The sequence below is a fragment of the Lissotriton vulgaris genome, chromosome 9, assembly GCF_964263255.1.
Source record: "Lissotriton vulgaris chromosome 9, aLisVul1.2, whole genome shotgun sequence".
Classification (NCBI taxonomy): Eukaryota; Metazoa; Chordata; class Amphibia; order Caudata; family Salamandridae; genus Lissotriton; species Lissotriton vulgaris.
The window spans coordinates 595,574,609-595,596,701 of NC_141697.1; the positions used below are offsets into that span (position 1 = coordinate 595,574,609).

At 47.4% G+C, this 22,093-nt stretch overlaps 1 protein-coding gene across 2 annotated transcripts in view; it reads right to left on the reverse strand.

Moving 5' to 3' along the window:
- Positions 1-21,858, reverse strand: part of GANAB (glucosidase II alpha subunit) — a 300,835-nt gene extending 278,977 nt beyond the window's left edge. For both annotated transcript variants that reach the window (XM_086938196.1, XM_086938195.1), the window contains exon 1: positions 21,751-21,858. In XM_086938196.1, coding sequence (XP_086794322.1) covers positions 21,751-21,773 — 23 coding nt within the window. In that variant the 5' untranslated portion in view covers positions 21,774-21,858. The remainder of the gene's footprint in view (positions 1-21,750) is intronic.
- Between the last annotated feature and the right edge of the window lie 235 nt (positions 21,859-22,093).

The following is a 22,093-nucleotide window of genomic DNA, read 5'->3' on the forward strand; positions in this document are numbered from 1 at the left end:
CTTGATGTACCCGCTGAAGTCCCGCAGGGGTAGACAGATTGCGATTGCGCTAGGCTCAGCGGTTCAAAACATCCTCGTACTTTGGCGCACCCCCACTGCCCCCTCTATCACTGGCTGGCTGCACAGGCTCTGGCAGGTGCTGGGTATGGAGAAGATGTCGCTTACAGTGGCTGGGAATGTAGACCAGTTTGAAGAGCTTTGGCACCCCTTTTTAGCACTACTGTCCACGGAATTTCGCGAGCTCACATGTCCACGGTACCTACGACTCCTTCGGCTGACGCCGCCGGCGGCTCCAGCGGAATGAGAGGGGCGGGATCGGGGGTTTGGGGGTGGGGGGGGGGGAGGGGCGGGGTTACATACTTCTAATGTTGACCTTCGGACGGGGATGTTGGGGTGTTTTCTTCTCCCTTTTTTTTTTTTTCTTCCCTTTGCATTTCCTCTTTCTATTTTCTCCGGGGTAGGGGGGCTTGGGGGGATGGTGTATTTTTCACTGGGTTGCGGGACACTACTCAAGCTCAGCTTTGATTGGGGGGTGGGGGACTACTGGAGGGTCATCCGCACTACCTTATTGCCTTATGACTTATGCCTTGTACCCCTCCAGGGCTGTCTACCTCCCTTTTCTTCAGAATCGATGCAACGTCTAGCTTTTTGTACTGTATGTTAACTTGACCTCCTATTCCCTTCCCCATGTCTTTTTGTGCTTTAATAAAATGCTTTAAACCTAAATTGTGCATATGAATAAATGAATTAGGGAAGGAGTAGGTTTTTAGATATAAAAAATAAAGAGGGGACAGGTGTAAAAATTCAGTCCTAAGACTCACTGTAGTGAAATCACAGCTGATATAGTGGGTGAACCATATGCAGAAAGGAAACTAGTATCTGCTCAGGGTGGAGGATTCCAAATGTATTCCAATACCAATTAAGGTCCTCAGAAAGATCCGGTTGGATATTATGGTCTCATTATTTTAAGAACACTCAAACACCTTGCCATCACATCTTTAATGGCACACATGCCCAATCAGTAACAGAAATTCCAACATTTCAAGGGTAATCATTCAGAAGTCAGGACAGCATGCAATCAAAATTCATATTAAGAGTCAACAGAGCAGGAACAGGTCAGGAAACAGGCAGACTAAGTGGATCTTTGGTTCCCATCAGAATGTATCTAACAAACATTATAGCACAAACACAATCTGACAGTTTTCTACTAAAGATGAAGATCCACACTGCATGATCCCTGCCTCTCTCAAACAGGAAGTCAGACGCCAATTGTGTTTGCTAGCCAGCAAGGTTTTAGTTAATTATTCGTAAGTGTTTGGAGTTGAGAACACATACAAAAGTCATTAGCATAAAACATTTGTTGGATTTATGTTCTTAGCCTTAGTGCACAATGTTGTCTCTTAACTAGTGGGCTAAGAGCAATGATACAATTAATAAAAGTGTGATGTTTCATTTAAGTTGCTAAATGGCTAACTACATCTTCCTGATCTTGAATGGGTAAATATTCTAAGATTTCAATAACTATACTTGTGGTAGCTGACGGATCTAAATTTCGATATCACTATCAACTGAAATAAATTTAAGACAGTTTGCTGTTAATGTTTTAACTCCATATCAGTAAAACATTGCCAATTCAAAAATCTCTTGCCAATAAAGATACTGTCTATCCCTGAAAATATACGCTTTCATTGCAGTTGGATAAAATATACCTTTCAAATCGGGCTAAACATTACCACGTTTTACTGTTAGATGGGTCAAAGTCTGATTAGGTACAAAGGTCTTTCCAAGTTTCATCAGTCTTGCTTGCTTGACTGGGTTAGATAAACTGAACACAAACATGCTCTTGAGAGGAGAGGTGCAAATGTTTCTGCAAAGAACTAAACCTCAATGATTCTCTGAAAAGAATAAGCAAAATATATTTCGAGTACACGAAAGAGGAAATGCCTTTTAAAAGCGTACAACAACCAGACACTGCTTTGAAAACAATGGAGAAACGATTCTACTATTTTCTCAGGCGGGTATTTTCTTGTTGGGACTCGGATTCTATGGGCTTACTATCCGGTGTTTTTAAACGTGAAACAAAACTCTATTGATGTACAGTTTAAGTGAAACTTACACTTTACTAAAAAGATCTAATATGAGTCAGAAAACCGTAGTCCAAAAACTTTTTGATATAGCAGGTCAAGAAACTGACATAGACATGTTATTGAACTGACATAGATACATCTAAAAATGTTTGTGTTTTTATGTTATAGATGGTATCCAGGCAAATTGCAGGAATATAGAGTACGGATAAAACCGTGAGTTAACTGAGGAAAGTAAAAATGTTGGCATTTTTCCTCTACCGCCCTAACGGTGTGGGCACTCCTTAGCGTGTGTGGACCCCCGGAGGACGTATTTTTCTATTGTTAATTTGGTCCTGAAGAAAGCTGAGCTGAGAAAGCACAAAAAAACAGCAGAAACATGTTGACCACCTACACTAGGTCACCAGGGTTCTAATTTCAACCTTGTAGTGATCTCACTATCTTAATGTGAACAACTGGCCCTTTAAATAAAGTTGTTGGGGTCCAGTTGGGATCTTTCTAAATCACCACTCATTCACTGATCTCACACACTTCACTGTTGACATACCTGCTCCGCTGCAACTGAAGGCATTGAAGCACACAGTGGGATATTCGGTCCCTCCTGTGACGAACCCCATGTCATGTCACCACTAGGTGAGTGAGGGTTCTTTTAGAGAATAGTTTTTTCTCCCTGTCCCTTTAGTTTTTTGTAATAAACAACAAAAGAGTGCCCACTGAAGGGTACAGGTGTCCAGCACAGAGACAAGGAAAGTTTGAATCTACCTTCGTAGGAATTTCCCAGGGATTCTTTTTAAGCCCTCACTCACCACCCTGGGTGGTGACATGCTTCATCATTGGGCCCACCGGGAGAAACCGAATGTCTCCCCGGTGTGCTGCGACGCCAGGTTACTGCGGAGCGGGGTTATTTTGTGACAGAATGTGAAAAGGTGAGTAATATTAAAAAATACCGACAGCTCTTACCACACAAAAAACTTTATTCCGTGGTTGGCTGGGTATTAGTTAAAAAGTATGTGATGGGAAATCTGCCAACTAATGTGTTGGATGTTTTCCCCTCAAGGTTTACAAAGGGGTCAACATGTTTCTGCCCTTTAAGTGTACATGTGTTACTGGGCATTCGTCAGGACCATGTAAATGTGTACCTCGGCGGTATAGGCGCGCTAAGGCCTACCCTGACCAGAGGACGTGAAAGTTAAAAGACTGATTATGTGTCAAAAAAGGGGTGCAAAAAGAACAAACCAAAAAGAGGGTTCGAGCTAAAGTATGCGAACCTGTGGTCTGATAAAGATTGACAAACACACATGAAAAGACAAAACGTAAAGGTTACTGGGTGGACTGGAGCGTCTTTCTGCTACAACTGTAAATAGAGCTCTGTGCTTGGACTAAGGATGAGAAGCGTGCCCACGGTGAATTTGTTAGTTAGTATGTTACCGCCTGAGAAGGTGGAGGCCAGGCTGTCACAGGGCATTCAGCTAATCAGCACAAAGAACGGTCGCAACACAAGCAGACGTACCATTCGTGCTAAGACGATCAATGCGCCCAGAAAAAAGGGCTAGTGACTATGTTGGACCCTAGTGGTTCAACCAGTGTCTACGGATTAAAAAGAGTAAAAAGATAAAAATGGCAAATGTCTCACTTGTGTGTTAAAAGATCCACACCTCATGGGTCTCGGGAGGGGGGTGGTGGCGACAGTGGCACCAGTGGCGCCATCAGGCTTTGCCTAACATTAAGCTAAGTATCCTAAAGTACCGCTCAGATCGCTAAAATAACTGTGCCCTTTCACTCCTTTAGGGTGTGCCACTGTCGCCACCACCCCCCTCCCGAGACCCATGAGGTGTGGATCTTTTAACACACAAGTGAGAAATTTGCCATTTTTATCTTTTTACTCTTTTTAATCCGTAGACACTGGTTGAACCACTAGGGTCCAACATAGTCACTAGCCCTTTTTTCTGGGCGCATTGATCGTCTTAGCACGAATGGTACGTCTGCTTGTGTTGCGACCGTTCTTTGTGCTGATTAGCTGAATGCCCTGTGACAGCCTGGCCTCCACCTTCTCAGGCGGTAACTGTAGGAAGGTACATCCTGACTATGGTTGCCCCCAACTTTTTGCCCTGTGTTTTAGCTGGTTTTGGACATAGTCGACCTGGGACCCTGCCAATCAGGACCCCAGGCCTACTGCTCTCTCTTTAAAATGGATTCCATGTACCCTAGGTACATTTCCAATTGGTACTGGGCCACCTTATCAGACCCTGTAACTCAGGGCATAGGTGTACCCAGGGCCGCCTGGGGCTGAAGCATGTATTATGCCACCCCTGGCTGGCCTCCTAAATTTGACACAACTGGCTGCACGACAGCTGGGGCGAAGCCGTGTAACCACCCTTCGCTTTAGGTATAGTAGCTCTATATCTAACCATACCATGGACACCCGAGTTCCTATCAGTCACTCCTATGGCAGGCCTTAACAATCCTGAAGGCAGAGTGCGTGGGCTCGTGTGAGCTAGGTTCAGGCCCGAGCCGAGCCCGGTTGCAGCTTGCGGAATCAAGACCCAATGGCTGTTCCATGATAACGCGTACCATAACGGTAACTCCGGTGTCGCGTTATCCAGGCATGTCGAGTAAGGTGTCATACGAATCGGGGTGCTGCCCTCTCACCAATTCTGGCGATGAGGTTAGCATCCCACCCTTCTAGAGGGACACGACATGTACGTAACTGTGAACCCCGGTTAAAGTTAACTGAAGCCTCAGCTCCACAAAATGGATGCTGCCACCACAGACACGAGTCTGACCTCCTGCTGCTGGGAGTCCTTCCAGCGAGGAGCACTTGGACAAAGGGTTTCCCGTCGAGGGCGGTGTTCGCACCGTCCCAGACAGGGTTTGTGTATTCTGGGTAGGTAGGGCTTTTGGCGAGAAGGTGACTGCGGAGTGGCACCCCGGTGCTCACTACGCATCTGCCGGTTAGAACCAGTTCCAGGGGCGACGGCCCTGGCCTGGGGAAAGTCCGGCAGGGGAGAGGGGCGTAACTACCCCCCTTCCTGGTCCCACCCTTAGGGCAGGACCTAGTCATGTACCCACCCCTTTCTTTAGAATAAAGACCGGAGCGGGGACCCTTCCAAATTAGATCATCTTTGATTCAAGAACTACTTTCTACGAAAGGACATTCAAGACTCTTCTCAAGATTTCTCCCTTGTGACTAAGGAGTAGTCACCCTGCATCAGCGGGCACCAACTAAGAACTCTGCGGTTTGCTGTAAGTCCTTCCTCAAGGAATCCGACGGCCCAGCTCGACGAGAACCGGCTTCCCTGGCACCTCTGACCTCTACCCACGTCATCAGCTCAGCTGTGATCTGTGGGTGCGACGAGACCTCGAGGGACCGGCCATCATCAGAACCTGCACGCTCTTAACGCCAGCACGACCATCGAGGTAACTCTCTGGTGAGTGCTCTGGGGTCCGAGAAGCCCCGACCCTGAGCCGCTCCAGCACCGAAGTGCAGTCTCCCAGCATCTCCACGATCTGCGTGGGGCCCTTCTGCTCGCTGCTCAGCACGTTGTCTGGTCACTAGCCGCTGGCTTGTGTCCTTCTGTGACGACATCCGAGGATCATCACTGCTGGTCTGGTTGCTCCAGACTGGCCCTTGCTTCCATCTTTGCGAGAAGCACCCCGGACCCTCCTGGTCCACTCAAGACGCCATCTTAGGCCTACCACGTGGCCCTGAGAACTGCCAAGGCTTGTTGCCCCATCCTGGGCCCAGCGACGCCGACAGCATCATCCTTCGTGGGACAGCTCGCACCTCCGCCGTGGTCGCCGACAACGCCTCCTGGTCCGTGAGACTGCAGAGCCTAGCGTCGCCCACTCACCTGGTCGAGGTGACGGCCAACCGGTGCCTTCCTGGTACCCTCTGACTACTGGCTAGTAGTACGAACTTGGTCCCCTCTGCTTTCAGGTTTCATCAATCTCCGATCCAGGCTTGGATCTCTACGAACTATTCAGCACTGGTCGCCGGCCAGCAACTCCTTTTCTTCCGGCTCCTGGCTCGTCAGCGAAGACCCCGACGCCTGTAAGACTTGTGCAGCCGCAGCCCTCGTGGCTAGGTAACTCGGCATTTCGGTGCCTGCATAGCCTCCTTACTCTAGGGTCCCGAGTCCCTCGCTTCCGACTTGCCTTATCGGGTCCGCCCGAGACCTTAATCTTTCCGTGTCTTCGGACACTTGTTTTAATTGTGCACTTGAAGTATTTGCTAAAGAGATTTGGTTTGTGCTTAGTACCCTGTCCTCATAAAGAGCACAGGGCTGTTGTGATTCTTAATAAATATACTGTTTATTTTCATAACACTTGTGTGGTGTCCTTTCACTGGGTGTTCAAGGGGTACATGTGTGGTAAACAGCTGGCTTAACGCGCCCTCTCGAGTCTTTAGCCTTAGACTGCTCGTATCCACGCTACTAGGATAGCTGGTCTATAGGTTGACTTACAACCAAACACCATAAGGGTCGTTGGAACGATACATAGCGGTCGCTAGAATAGCGAACGTTGCATATCGGGCCAACTTCTCACATTGGTGAGCAGCGGTTGGGATTTGAGCTTGCTGTTGGTTTACCACACGTATCCTAAGAATATCTTGTTGAAAGATCGCACAAGTACTGTTAGTACATATAACCAAAAGCTTAGAATACTCTGAGTTCTACTGAACCAGCTGTTGTAGCTCCTCAAGGCTTAGCACACCTTGGCTACAACTCTTAGCGAGGGTACAGTAGGTAAACACGTAGTGTAGGTAGGTGCATCACTTACACCACACTAGAACCAGTATGTCGGACAAAGGAGGAAACTCTGGGTCTCCCCTTGTGTCAGTTGACCCTCCACAGGTCATCCCTTCAGGATATACTGTGCTGAGCTTCAAGGAGTTAAGACGACTGTGTCACTCCAGGAAGATTCAGCAGGGGTCTAACCCCACAACGTCCTTTCTGATTGGTCTCTTGGAGACTTATGATGCCAGGAGAGCTGAGAAACTTCGTAGCTCTTCTAATCCAGAAGGAGACATGCCTCCCCTCGAGGGAACCCGAGACGATCCTGACCTCATCCACCTCGCAACTGAGAACGAAGATGTGGAGGAGGATGAGGATGAGGATCTCTCAGGGGATGAGGCAGATAAGGGACAGGTAGAAGTCGTCAGACTAAGCAGGTCCAACTTAAGCAAACATGATAGCGGTACTGGGGGACCCCTGGGGCCACTATCAGGTCAGCTTAACATTGGGAATGGACGAGCCCGATCTCTGTCAAGAGACTCTGGCGGATCCCTTCGAACCAATGGCTCTCACAACTCTTCTCAGAGAGGGATGACGTCCCCTCAGAGGAGAGTGTACGAAGCTAAGGAAAGGGCAGCTAATCTGAGGATCGAAAGGGAAGAACTTGCCCTGGCCAAAGAAAGGCTTGCCTTTGCTAGAGAGCAACAGTTAAGTGGGGCAGTCCCCACTGGTGGCAGCAATGTACCTAGTAATAGGGAAAAGAGTTTCGATACGAAACACCTTGGTAAGATAGTGCCCCCCTTTAAACAAGGGGACGACATCCACAAATGGATTACTGCTTTGGAGAGGGCCTGCACTGTGCAAGGTGTTCCCCAGAGTCAGTGGGCAGCTATCTTGTGGCTCTCCTTTGATGGTAAAGGTAGAGATAAGCTCCTCACCACAAGGGTGGAGGATGCTAACAATTACCAAATCTTGAAGAATATACTGGTTGATGGGTTCGGTTTAACCACTGAACAATACAGGATGCTGTTCAGAGACACCCAGAAAACTCAGTCTCAAGATTGGACTGACTTTGTTGATTGTGCCACTAAGGCTTTTGAAGGCTGGCTACTGGGTAGTAAGGTTACTGATTTTAAAGGATTGTATAATCTAATTATAAGGGAGCAAATCTTAAATAATTGTCAGAACCAGCTATTACATCAGCACCTGGTAGACTCTGAGTTGACCTCTCCACAGGAATTGGGTAAGAGGGCCGACAAATGGGTCAGAACCAGGGTTAGGCCTAAAAACCAGGGTGGTGACCAGAAAAAGGAATCGACCAAGCCTCAAGAGAAGGGTGGGGATAAATCCACAGAGAAGACTTCCCAAGGGCCCCAAAACTCCAACAAGGGTGGTGGGTCCCAGAACACTCCTTCAGAACAGAAGAAACCTTATCGCCATACCTGTAAACAGGTGGGCCATTACAAAAGTGATGCCAAGTGCCCTAAAAATAGCAATAAGGAAAACATACCCCCAAGTAATACTCCTAAACCTCCTGTTACCACTAGTGGTAATCCCCCAGGTGGTGGGAGTGCCCCCAAGAATGTGGTGGGCATTACTTTGGGCAATCAGGAGGACTATGGCTTAGCCAGGTTCCCTGACCACACTCTTGTCTGTGAGACTGGCATGGGGTTTGCCAACTTCACTACTGGGCCCCACATTTTGGGCAAGTATAGACAAGAAGTTTTAGTGAATGGTCAGAAAGTTGAGGCATTCAGAGACACAGGGGCCAGCCTCACCATGGTGAGTGACCATCTGGTCCCCTCTGCTCAACTGACCCCTGGTTTTACTTATCAGGTGACGGACATTCATGGAATGAAGAGAAGGCATCCCATGGCAGTAGTCAAGCTCAGCTGGGGTAATGTCACAGGGCCCATGAGAGTGGCAGTGACAGATAACCTACCTGTAGATTGCTTACTGGGGAATGACCTGGAACTCTCAGCATGGGCTGAGGTGGAGCAAGAAACTCACTCCAGAATGATAGGCCTATCCAGACAGGTTAGTGGGGCAGTAATAGCTACAGCCCCAGTCCAAGCACCATTCCTCCCCGAAAAGGTTGGAAGGGCAGTGGTAGCCACTGCCCAGGCTCAGACAGACTTTCCAGGACAGGATAGGAGGGCTGTGACAGTCACAGCCCAAACACAGACTGAGTGCCCTCCTGAAAAGGTTGGCAAGGTTGAAATGGTCTCAGCCTCTACTCAAACAGATAGTGAGGTTATGAAGCCTGAAACAATGGATCACTCCACTCAAACAGAGAGCATTGAGGAGGAAGAAGAGTCTTCCCCCTCCCAGACACTAGGTGAGAGCCAGCCTCCTCAGGGAACTGACTCTACCCCTGTTGAAGGAACTGCCCCAGAGGTAGTCAGGCCTAGCCTGGCAGAGCCCCTGATGGCAGTGGACCCTTCCCAGGTGGGACACAGTCTGGAGCAGGTAACCTGCACCTCTCTACCCTGCCTCAGTCAGCCCAGGGCTGAAGAGGACAGGGAGGCCAGTGGTGGACCCAAAAGGGCCCCCTGTCCAAAAGAACCCCGTAATCAACAGATTAGGATCACTGAAGCTGGTAAACCTAGCCAAGTGAAAATAGAACAGACTCCTGAGGGATCCCCCTTAAAAGTAGTTAGGGAACTCCCACAGCTGGACACTGTTGGGCACAGCCAAACATGGGGCCTAAAAACCCCAGACCTGACCTGTCCCTCCAGTAAGCCAAACAGAGGGACTCAGCCTCCAGCTTTAGGTAGCCAGAGGCTGACCCTGAGAGCTCAGTGCATCTCAGCTAAAGAAAGAAAAGCGCACATGATGAATGGTGATTGGAGGAAGTTGAGCCCAAAGGTAGAGGAGCCTCACTTCAGTACTCCATCCCAGCATCAGCCTTCTTCTTTCCCAAGACACACCAGAGACAGAGATTCCCTATGGTGGAGACCCTCAGATACCCTTAGGGTGAGGGGTTGCCTAGTGGACCATGACACAGGGGGAAACCAAGCCAGAGCTGGTCCTTCCTTATATGGCCACTTAGGTAATAGAGGCTTACCTGGACAAGGATAGCCTTATCTCCTTTCGTTTGGGGGGGGGTTGTGTAGGAAGGTACATCCTGACTATGGTTGCCCCCAACTTTTTGCCCTGTGTTTTAGCTGGTTTTGGACATAGTCGACCTGGGACCCTGCCAATCAGGACCCCAGGCCTACTGCTCTCTCTTTAAAATGGATTCCATGTACCCTAGGTACATTTCCAATTGGTACTGGGCCACCTTATCAGACCCTGTAACTCAGGGCATAGGTGTACCCAGGGCCGCCAGGGGCTGAAGCATGTATTATGCCACCCCTGGCTGGCCTCCTAAATTTGACACAACTGGCTGCACGACAGCTGGGGCGAAGCCGTGTAACCACCCTTCGCTTTAGGTATAGTAGCTCTATATCTAACCATACCATGGACACCCGAGTTCCTATCAGTCACTCCTATGGCAGGCCTTAACAATCCTGAAGGCAGAGTGCGTGGGCTCGTGTGAGCTAGGTTCAGGCCCGAGCCGAGCCCGGTTGCAGCTTGCGGAATCAAGACCCAATGGCTGTTCCATGATAACGCGTACCATAACGGTAACTCCGGTGTCGCGTTATCCAGGCATGTCGAGTAAGGTGTCATACGAATCGGGGTGCTGCCCTCTCACCAATTCTGGCGATGAGGTTAGCATCCCACCCTTCTAGAGGGACACGACATGTACGTAACTGTGAACCCCGGTTAAAGTTAACTGAAGCCTCAGCTCCACAAAATGGATGCTGCCACCACAGACACGAGTCTGACCTCCTGCTGCTGGGAGTCCTTCCAGCGAGGAGCACTTGGACAAAGGGTTTCCCGTCGAGGGCGGTGTTCGCACCGTCCCAGACAGGGTTTGTGTATTCTGGGTAGGTAGGGCTTTTGGCGAGAAGGTGACTGCGGAGTGGCACCCCGGTGCTCACTACGCATCTGCCGGTTAGAACCAGTTCCAGGGGCGACGGCCCTGGCCTGGGGAAAGTCCGGCAGGGGAGAGGGGCGTAACTACCCCCCTTCCTGGTCCCACCCTTAGGGCAGGACCTAGTCATGTACCCACCCCTTTCTTTAGAATAAAGACCGGAGCGGGGACCCTTCCAAATTAGATCATCTTTGATTCAAGAACTACTTTCTACGAAAGGACATTCAAGACTCTTCTCAAGATTTCTCCCTTGTGACTAAGGAGTAGTCACCCTGCATCAGCGGGCACCAACTAAGAACTCTGCGGTTTGCTGTAAGTCCTTCCTCAAGGAATCCGACGGCCCAGCTCGACGAGAACCGGCTTCCCTGGCACCTCTGACCTCTACCCACGTCATCAGCTCAGCTGTGATCTGTGGGTGCGACGAGACCTCGAGGGACCGGCCATCATCAGAACCTGCACGCTCTTAACGCCAGCACGACCATCGAGGTAACTCTCTGGTGAGTGCTCTGGGGTCCGAGAAGCCCCGACCCTGAGCCGCTCCAGCACCGAAGTGCAGTCTCCCAGCATCTCCACGATCTGCGTGGGGCCCTTCTGCTCGCTGCTCAGCACGTTGTCTGGTCACTAGCCGCTGGCTTGTGTCCTTCTGTGACGACATCCGAGGATCATCACTGCTGGTCTGGTTGCTCCAGACTGGCCCTTGCTTCCATCTTTGCGAGAAGCACCCCGGACCCTCCTGGTCCACTCAAGACGCCATCTTAGGCCTACCACGTGGCCCTGAGAACTGCCAAGGCTTGTTGCCCCATCCTGGGCCCAGCGACGCCGACAGCATCATCCTTCGTGGGACAGCTCGCACCTCCGCCGTGGTCGCCGACAACGCCTCCTGGTCCGTGAGACTGCAGAGCCTAGCGTCGCCCACTCACCTGGTCGAGGTGACGGCCAACCGGTGCCTTCCTGGTACCCTCTGACTACTGGCTAGTAGTACGAACTTGGTCCCCTCTGCTTTCAGGTTTCATCAATCTCCGATCCAGGCTTGGATCTCTACGAACTATTCAGCACTGGTCGCCGGCCAGCAACTCCTTTTCTTCCGGCTCCTGGCTCGTCAGCGAAGACCCCGACGCCTGTAAGACTTGTGCAGCCGCAGCCCTCGTGGCTAGGTAACTCGGCATTTCGGTGCCTGCATAGCCTCCTTACTCTAGGGTCCCGAGTCCCTCGCTTCCGACTTGCCTTATCGGGTCCGCCCGAGACCTTAATCTTTCCGTGTCTTCGGACACTTGTTTTAATTGTGCACTTGAAGTATTTGCTAAAGAGATTTGGTTTGTGCTTAGTACCCTGTCCTCATAAAGAGCACAGGGCTGTTGTGATTCTTAATAAATATACTGTTTATTTTCATAACACTTGTGTGGTGTCCTTTCACTGGGTGTTCAAGGGGTACATGTGTGGTAAACAGCTGGCTTAACGCGCCCTCTCGAGTCTTTAGCCTTAGACTGCTCGTATCCACGCTACTAGGATAGCTGGTCTATAGGTTGACTTACAACCAAACACCATAAGGGTCGTTGGAACGATACATAGCGGTCGCTAGAATAGCGAACGTTGCATATCGGGCCAACTTCTCACAGTAACATACTAACTAACAAATTCACCGTGGGCACGCTTCTCATCCTTAGTCCAAGCACAGAGCTCTATTTACAGTTGTAGCAGAAAGACGCTCCAGTCCACCCAGTAACCTTTACGTTTTGTCTTTTCATGTGTGTTTGTCAATCTTTTTCAGACCACAGGTTCGCATACTTTAGCTCGAACCCTCTTTTTGGTTTGTTCTTTTTGCACCCCTTTTTTGACACATAATCAGTCTTTTAACTTTCACGTCCTCTGGTCAGGGTAGGCCTTAGCGCGCCTATACCGCCGAGGTACACATTTACATGGTCCTGACGAATGCCCAGTAACACATGTACACTTAAAGGGCAGAAACATGTTGACCCCATTGTAAACCTTGAGGGGAAAACATCCAACACATTAGTTGGCAGATTTCCCATCACATACTTTTTAACTAATACCCAGCCAACCACGGAATAAAGTTTTTTGTGTGGTAAGAGCTGTCGGTATTTTTTAATATTACTCACCTTTTCACATTCTGTCAAAAAAACCCCGCTCCGCAGTAACCTGGCGTCGCAGCACACCGGGGAGACATTCGGTTTCTCCCGGTGGGCCCAATGATGAAGCATGTCACCACCCAGGGTGGTGAGTGAGGGCTTAAAAAGAATCCCTGGGAAATTCCTACGAAGGTAGATTCAAACTTTCCTTGTCTCTGTGCTGGACACCTGTACCCTTCAGTGGGCACTCTTTTGTTGTTTATTACTACTTCGTGGGGGACCGAGAGTGTCCTTTCCCTCTCTCTCTCGTTGTTGTTATTATTCCTTTAGTTTTTTGGCCACCCATTTCATTTAGTCCAGTCACTGTGTGTTTCGTCACTTAGACATATTGTCTTTTAGAAATTCACAATAATAGGCTCTCTTTTGTTGTTAATTATTTAAAAAAACAACAATGCCTTTTATATGTGTGTTCCTTTTAAAAACACATCAATAAAAAGCATTGTCATTTTCAATGCCAATAGCGTAAACACTGGCAAATGGGAGACCTATTGCTTTGAAAATGCTTGTTTAGGACTTGCACCCTGGTTACTAGCAAAATCTGGATTAGCATTCTGCCAAGAGCAGACATGCCTCCAACAACTTTCAGAAAGAAGCTGAAAACAAGTCTTTTAGGAACAGCTAACTCAGGAATACTCCTACCCCTCCTGGTCCTCTTACACCCACAAATTAACTACCACATAACTTCCCCTTAAAGTAGGTACACCATTGTCACCCACTCCTCAACTTTCAATGGGTAGGTAGAAAACTCTTGTCGTCTGGCCATATTCCAGCATTTTAAAATTAAATTACTAGTATGCATGCTTTTGAGAAAGAACCTATCTCCAGTTCAGTCAGTCAGTCAGTCAGAATATCTTTATTTGGCTTATTTAAAAGCCATACAAAGAGGAGAAAAAGATGAACATTTCATACAAGGTTTTTTCCTAAAAACGGTAAATACAGACAGACAATTTAAAAAGTATTTACAGACAATTAAAAGTGTTACATTCAAAAAGGAGTATAAATAATAAAACATTTGCTTTAAGGCGAATCTAGACAGGCAGCTTTCACCCTTGAAGCGGCTACCAGAAAGTTAGCTATACAAAAAGTGATGTAGGGATTGGGAAGTAATTGTAAAACGAGCAGGGCCGGTCTCACTTGAGTGAAGCCTGCCTCTTTAAGAATAGGCAACAAGTATTTTTTCCTTGGCTCTAGATACAGCCCGCAAAACATGACAAAATGCATTGTATCTTGTACAGAGAACTGGTCGCAGCTACAAGGCAAGGATAATTCCGGCTTCTGCCAACTTTTAAAAGAACCTAAATAAAAATGTAACAAATTAAATCTGAACTTAGTTAAGAGGAACCTATGGAAGGGAATTGTCACAAAACCAAGATAAGGTGCTAGTGAAAATGAGTTAACAAGAAGGCAATGTTCCCTCACTGACGGTTTTGCCAGTTCACATTCTTCACGGCATGCTTCCCTCCTTCCCATGAAGGACTTTTTTACAAAATCGATATCATGTACCTTGATGTCCTCGGGGGAGGAAAAAAGCTCCGGACGTCCCAGGTCTGAGAATGCCCTAGCCAGATAGGCCAGCCAGGGAATCTTATTATAATTGTCCAGGGACAGAACATCAGACATGATCTTATGGGAGTTCTTGATTCATCCACGTTTTTAACCAAAAGATCAGAGGGGCCATGCTCAGCATGTCAGACAAGAAGTTTAGGCCCACTTCTTTGTGAATGGAGTAGGTTGGGGTCGACTGTGGTACAGAAAGCAGGGTTCTAATGAATCTATTCTCTGCTCTCTGGATTGGTTCCAAGTTTACATAACCCCACAATGCGGAACCATATAGTGCAATGGCCACAGGTTTACTCTTATAGATTTTTAACAAAGCTTCCATAGGCCTAGCCCCTAGCCTACCAGCAAAACCCAAGAGTGCTGATGATGATCTAATGACAGCCAACCTCTTGGCTCTTACATGCGGGCCCCAGGTCCCTTTCTGATCAAACAGTACGCCTAAATAGGGAAATGTAGATACCCTTGAAACCGTGTCCCCCCTACATGTGAATGTTTTGCTTCTCTTCTTACTACACTCACGGCCCACCACCATTGTGTGTGACTTGGTTACGTTTACCTTAAGATGCAATCGCTCCATAAACTAACCAAAGGCATTCAAGAGGCGCTGGAGGCCGACACCCGTGCGAGCGATCAGTACGGCGTCATCCGCATATAGGAGCGCCGGGATTTTAACGGCTCCTGCATGCGGGACGTCGGCTTCCTGCTCCCCTAGGTGCGCGCCCAAGCCGTTGATATAGATGGTGAAGAGTAATGGGGCTAATATGCAGCCTTGCCGTACCCCCTTTAATGATTTAAAGAGGGGGGTACACCTACCCTCATTCGTTACACGTACGGCTGCAAAGAGCTCTTGGTGCAGAGTGGCCATAAAGGTAACCAATGCCTCGTCAATACCCATCTCCAACAAAATGGCCCACAACTTTGTCCTATTGACCAGATCAAAAGCCGAGGAGAGATCCATGAAAGCTAGGAACACGGACCCCTCCTTGGCCACAGTATATTTGGAGATGAGCAAGTGTAAGTTGGCGCACTGTTCAATGGTCCCTTTTCTTTCCCTAAAACCATATTGGATCTCAGACAACCCACCACAGCTCTCAACATTTTCCCTTAACCTAGATAAAAGGACTCTACCTAAGATTTTTACAGATGAATCCAGGAGGGATATAGGCCTGTAACAGCCGGGATCATTCCGCAGGCCTTTTTTAAAAATAGGGACGATGGTAGAGGTGTCCCACGAGGCAGGAGCAAGATTGCCATTGACTGCATTGAACACGTTTGCCAAAACCTCTGCCCACAATTTTGGTGAATACATGAAAAAGTCAGCGGGGACTCCATCGGGACCGTGTGCCTTATGCTTTCTGGTAGCCAAGATAGCTTTTTCCACTTCTTGATGGTTGAAAAAGATGGGGCGGGCGGCTAAGGTTACCGACGGAACACTTTTAGTTACTTAGTCAGTATCCCCGTAAACATTTTTAAAATGAGACAACCATTTTTCGTCAGGGATAACACAGTCCATGGATTCATTATTATCATCTGAGAAAAAAGGCTGTTTAATAATCTCCCAAAATTTCCTACTATCCTTCAGGACTGCTACCGAAAGAAGGTTATCCCACGCTTCATGTTTAATAGTTTCCTTTCGTTTTTTACGGCTAGCTTGTAAGTGTTCCTTAGTCTGGTGATCTCATCTTTTTCCCTGGGGGTGTTTTTAAGGGCTGCCAGCAGTAATCTATGGGCTTTAGAACATGCTGAGTCAAACCAGCGCTTATTTCCTGGGGTTCCTTTTTTTGGCTTAACTAAGAGATCCTGTGACACCTGCCCACATATTGCCTCAAATGCCTCTACAGTTTCTTTGCTCTGGGCACGAGGATTTTTACAAATCTCATCCAGGTCCTTAATCTTTAGGAAATTTTCTGCATAGAATTCTCCCGGGACCACCTTTGCCCATTTCACACGCCTGCCTTGATCGGAAGTCCTCAGGGGGTGAGCGGGCCTTGATAACATTGGGGGTAACCCCATGTGGACTCCCCAAGCCACTTCAAGTACTACCGGGTTATGATCGCTAAAATGTGTTTGTACCGTACGATAGGCAATAACCCGGATTAAAATACCTTGGGTTACAAAGATATAATCTATTATTGTACCTTGGAGGACACCAGTAAAAGTTGGCAATCTGGGGCCACCATCTGGTTCGTGTAAATCGAAGTTTGCAAGAAAATCTTTTAACTCCTCTCCCTCTGTAGTATGTTCGAAGTGGGGTCCCTCTGATCCTTCGTCCCCATCATCACTACTTCTCCTACAGACTAGGTTACATGGGTGAATGTTAAAATCGCCTAATAAAATATACTCTAAATCATACTTGGTATTCTGGCTGGCTAATTTTAAAATTATATCTAGGTTAGCAATGTTACATCCTCTATGGTCGCTGTTCCCAGAATTATAAAAGTTTATATATATAGTCCTGCTAGTATTATTAGTCACTCTTTCTACCATTAATATGTTATGGGAATCATTGCTAATCTGCCTGCAACTTCCCTTCAGATCTATGGAAAACAGAATTACAAGGCCTCCCTTAGCTCTCCCCATACGACTGGGGACAGCTGCTTTAGTAAAACTGGTAAACCCATCCCACCAAAGATTGGCGGATGTGTCCCAGGTTTCCTGGAGGGCAATAATATGGTGGCCTAAAACAAAGCTTGACCATGCCTTATCCTGTCGTTTTGCATTTAGCCCTGCTATGTTCCAACTTATCATCTTGCAAGAATCTGTGGGTGTCTTAGGCTCCGAGTACCGCGCCAATGCCCCTTCAGCTGCTTGTGGCAGTTGGGTCCCTTCTTTGGATCCCACTTTCGAAAGGCTCTGCAGGTTATCACTGGCAAGGCTCTGATTCGCACAGTGCTCAAACAAGTTTAAATTTAAAGTGGGGAGATGTTCATGGTTTGATGTGACTTGGTCTTCTTGCCCTATCTGGGAGATGAACTCACTGGGATCTGAGCCATTAATAAGTTGAGTGCTCTGATCTAGTTGCTGATTTAAGGCATCTTTTACCAAATTAGTATCCTCCATATGTCAATCGCAGTCATTTAAATTGGATAAGACTCCAAACCTATTTCCCGTTCCAAATCCCCAGTCAAAAGGGTTGGCCGCCTGACCCCGTCCGCTTGCTGTCGTGTTCCACATGGGTCGTGGGGTATTTGGGCGCATCGAGAGCTGTTCATTTCCCATCTGGGCTATAAACCCATTTCCCTGACCTCTGTGATCATATCCCGGGGTGCTTGGTCCCCACCTGTTTATAATGGGCCAATTTAACCTAGGTGTTCTGGCAGTTAGCCCAGTTGGATAGTTACAGTGCCCTGTACCAAGACTTATCATAGGATGGAAACGGTCGTTGTTATATCTGGGTCGAGTATCCCCTTCCCAGTTAGTGACTCTTGTATTCCTTCTAGGTCTAGGGATGTTAGAGGAGGTCGCGATCTGATTCTCACTATTAAAGAATTTCAGAGTTAGGGGGATTATGGAACCACTTCTTCGTTGAGGTGGGAAGATGTTGGCCAGGACATTTGGGAGTACCTCTGTGTTAGCAAAGTTTAATACTACGCAGTCCCCCTTAAACTTCTTTGGCTTGTTCCTAATCCATGATACCCTCCTTGTCATTACAATTTTCCCTGCTAGCTGGTCAGTCCCCTGATATGCCATTTGCATATTATTAGTGAGCCAATGTAAAGCTTTATCTTTTAGTCCTTGAGTAGATTCTATTTGGCCATGTGATAAAGTAGGGACGTTGGCCAATACCAGAACTACTGGTGAAGCTTCCATGATGAATTGTGATGAATCATCCCCTAGATGCAGTGGTGCTGGCACAACAGGTGGTAAAGTGAGGGACTCTCTTACTGCTTCCTGGCTAGGCGCAGGTGGTGGTAGCTGCCCTGGCGGGATAGACTGTAGTTGGCCTTCCGTAGGGCCTATGTCTGCACCAGTCTCCTCCTCAGCTATAGCTACTGGTTTAATGACATGAGTAAGTAGATTCCCCAATTCGTCAGCCAACTTACTTTGCGACCCACCCATCTTTTTCACCTCAGCAGTTAATTTGTCTATCTTCCCAATCAATGGCTTAATGATGGTCCTGATTTTCATGTCTATCATATCTGAGATCCTATTGAATAGGTTGTCGTCAATGATATGTCTTAACTCATCGTCATCATCACACTCCACATTTTTCACTTTGCGCCTAGGCGGTGTAGTGAGCTTTTTTCTTCCTGACTGTTTCCCCCCACGTTTAGACTGAGATTTTCTACAGGTTCTCACAGGCCGTATTACGGGCAACGGGGATGAGGGAACTTCCACTACAATATTTTGCTGTTGATCAGGGTCAGACACTGCATTTGTTGACAAGTCAACTAGCAGATCTGAGTTTTCATCATCATTGCCGATGTCTTGAGAATTAAGGTCGGGTATATATGTTGTGGGGTCTTGTGATGGTGTATCAGACATTGGTGCATTAGGGGAAGGGCTCGTTGGGGGCAAAATTGGTGATTGGCTCAAACCTAGGGATTGCCTTCTTTCATTATTTATTTTTTTGACCACTTGTACTAAGAAAGAATCTAAGGTGTTAAGTGAATCTGTGGCTACAGGTGCCAATTTTCTAGGCATGTTTACAGCAGAATAAAGATGCTATCAGAAGTCAAAAACGGCACTCAAATAATTGACTATAGGAGCAATACACAATACTAACAATACTAATACTAACAAAACGGGGGGAAACACTATCATACAACGATAAGGAGATTCCTGCTCCAATCAGTTCAAAGACCAAATACAAACGGCAGCTAGGATCCAACTCAGTATGAGATAACCTCTTCAAAGCGACCAGCACTAAGATCGTATTCACCTCAGTTAGGTCGCCTGCATAACAGGGTTACTTTTCAGCAAAGTCCTACTTAAGTTCATATAAGGTAGATCAAATCCTCATCTTTAACAGTAACCCCTCCTACTAATCCGGGTTCCTGGGCAATTCAGTAACGGATCAGAACCATCTTCCTACTGACCCCCATCTGGTAACCGGCGAAAGAATGGAGGGTAAGAATGGCTGGTAATACTGGCCGAAGAAAGTTCAGTAGAAGATGTACAGCAATAATCCACGATATTTTCCACGTGTAGTACAGTACCTTAGCTGCTCGAAGATGGAGATATCAGGGAAATGGCATTGCCTGTTCGTGCCTCAGAGGGCCCGCCCTTTGCCCGGGCTTAGCCCGGCGCCGCACGCGCGCGTCCCCGCAACGCGGAGGAAGCCTCGGTGTTTTGTGTGCCTCCGGGCGGGTGAAAGGGCGTAGGTGGGCGGAGCTATCCCAGCCAGGGATTGTGGGGCCTGTAGTCCCCCCGCTCGGCGGCCGCGTCCGATGTACAAAGCGGCGGCGGGGGGGACCAGTACGTCAAGGCAACGGCGCTCTCAATAGTGCGAACCCCAGCGGTAAAGCTCCCTCTGACCCTGTAGACAGGCAGCAGTCTCCGCAGGAAATGGCAACAAGTCGTGGCAGGTAGGCAATGCGGTCTCCCCTATCTCCAGTTCAACAAAACTGGACCAAAGATGTTGATCTTTTGTAAAAGGGGAAAATCAAATCATTTGAGATTAGGTTAACTAAAACAGCCTAATGCATGAGAAAAGAGTAACCAAGACTCAGGTATACTCAAGAGAAAAATAAATTCTTTAAACAAATTACAGTTTCCTTACCAGTTTTATAGACTTTATGAAGGCACAGTTTATACACCCCAGACGCAACACAGAACATTTGATTGGTTGACGTCAACAAGTAGCTAGAAAGCTACTTCACAGTAATCGTTTTATTTTAATTCAGTTCCGTGGCTTCAGCCAGCTGAGTTGCACTGCTGGAGTCCGCCACTCATACAAGGAAACAAACGCCCAGTTCATTTGAGCTGTCGTGTCCATTCTGCTGCCAGATTCGCCTTGTGAACAGTCTCGGAGTAATCATCGTTGAAGTGTTCAGATAAATGTAATTCTATTACACCTTTTTTCAATACAATACAAAAGTGAGGGAGGGGGCTGCCAATGTCAATTGTCAGTGGTACTTAAAATGTGTGTAACTCCTCATTCCCATTTTCTTCTTGAGTACAAAGAGAACGGAAGTAGTAGCCATGCTGTTTAACCGCTCGCAGAATATATACACACACATTTAGTTTAATACTCTTAAAATGTTTAACATTCAGAAACGAGTATAATTGATTCTGCATTTATGATCTAAATATGCAATGGTGGTATTTAAAAACGGAGATTTTGAAACTGTAAAACTGCAAATTCGATGGTTTAAATGTGTATTTAATTAGCACCTTGCCCGGTGCTTGTTCTAGGTAGGGGAATGTCCTGCCTCGATCAACACCTCCATTCTCTAAACCAAATGCTGCATGAATACAATTGTAAAAAAAAAAAATCTTACTTTTGAAAGGCTTGCTGGTTTACAAGTGTTGCAGAATGGCATCCTATGCATTAGTCGACCCAAGTTCTCAATGCAACATAAGCGGCTCAGCACACAAAGGAGCTTTCCAGTACAGGGAAGTCCTCTTGGCAATCATGAGTAGGCAAAGCCACTTGAACCAGGGATAACCGAGACAAAACGCAGTGTCGTGCAGCTGCATTTAGACATGGAAATAGCGGACCTTAGAAAACACGTCATGCTGATTTATATTTACTTTCATGTAATCCTAAAACAAAAAAATACTCTCAGGTAGGGTTTCGGTGGGTCCTGTAAAGTTACCATCCAGAGTGTGATAACGGCCAATTCAACTCAAGCCACCTCCAGTTCAAACATTTCTTTGCTTGCGGGGTACCACAGACACGAGTACATCTCTGAGCACTGTGACATATCTTTTGACACTCGTGACAGCACGAGAGTGAGGGTGCATTTGTGAAATTTGTAGCCTCACTAGCTCAGCAAAATTGAGGGAGAAAAAACTGTCTTCCTGTTGACATTCGTGCAGCGCAGAAGTTTAATAATGTGTGTGTAAAGATAACCAAGATAAAAGTCAGTATTTCTTGTAGGCTGGCGGGTTTCCCTTAAAGCCTCTTTTCTAACTGAGAAGGGATTTCTCTTCACAGGGTAGGTTTATCAAACCACCCCATGTAACCAAAATAACGATTGTTCCCGACTTAGACTTTACTTAAGGAAACCATTGCTTTCAGATGCCCAAATTCTTAACAGCACCCCCTTGGACACACCACTTCCTATGGTACCCCAGCTCACCTGCTTCTATCGTTGGTCGCCATCTTCGTCCCGGTCTTTCTGGGCTCCTCCCCTTTTGCAAACTAGAACACGTCAGACACCCTCAGTTGGCTGCTTGCACAACCCGTCACACCCTTTTCGGGCCTGTCTCTGTCGCTGTTTGTCAGCCAATCAGAGGCTTCCACCCTGTATGACCCCATCTTACCCAGCTCATCTGCATGCGCGACCAAAACTGTCAGAATACAAAGACGCCATCTTACAGCGGTGTATTATTCCTTTGGGTAGTCCTTATTCTCGAAATAGTGTTTTCAAAAATGTATTATTATTTTATTTTCGTTGCATGTACGGTAGAATACATTTCCAA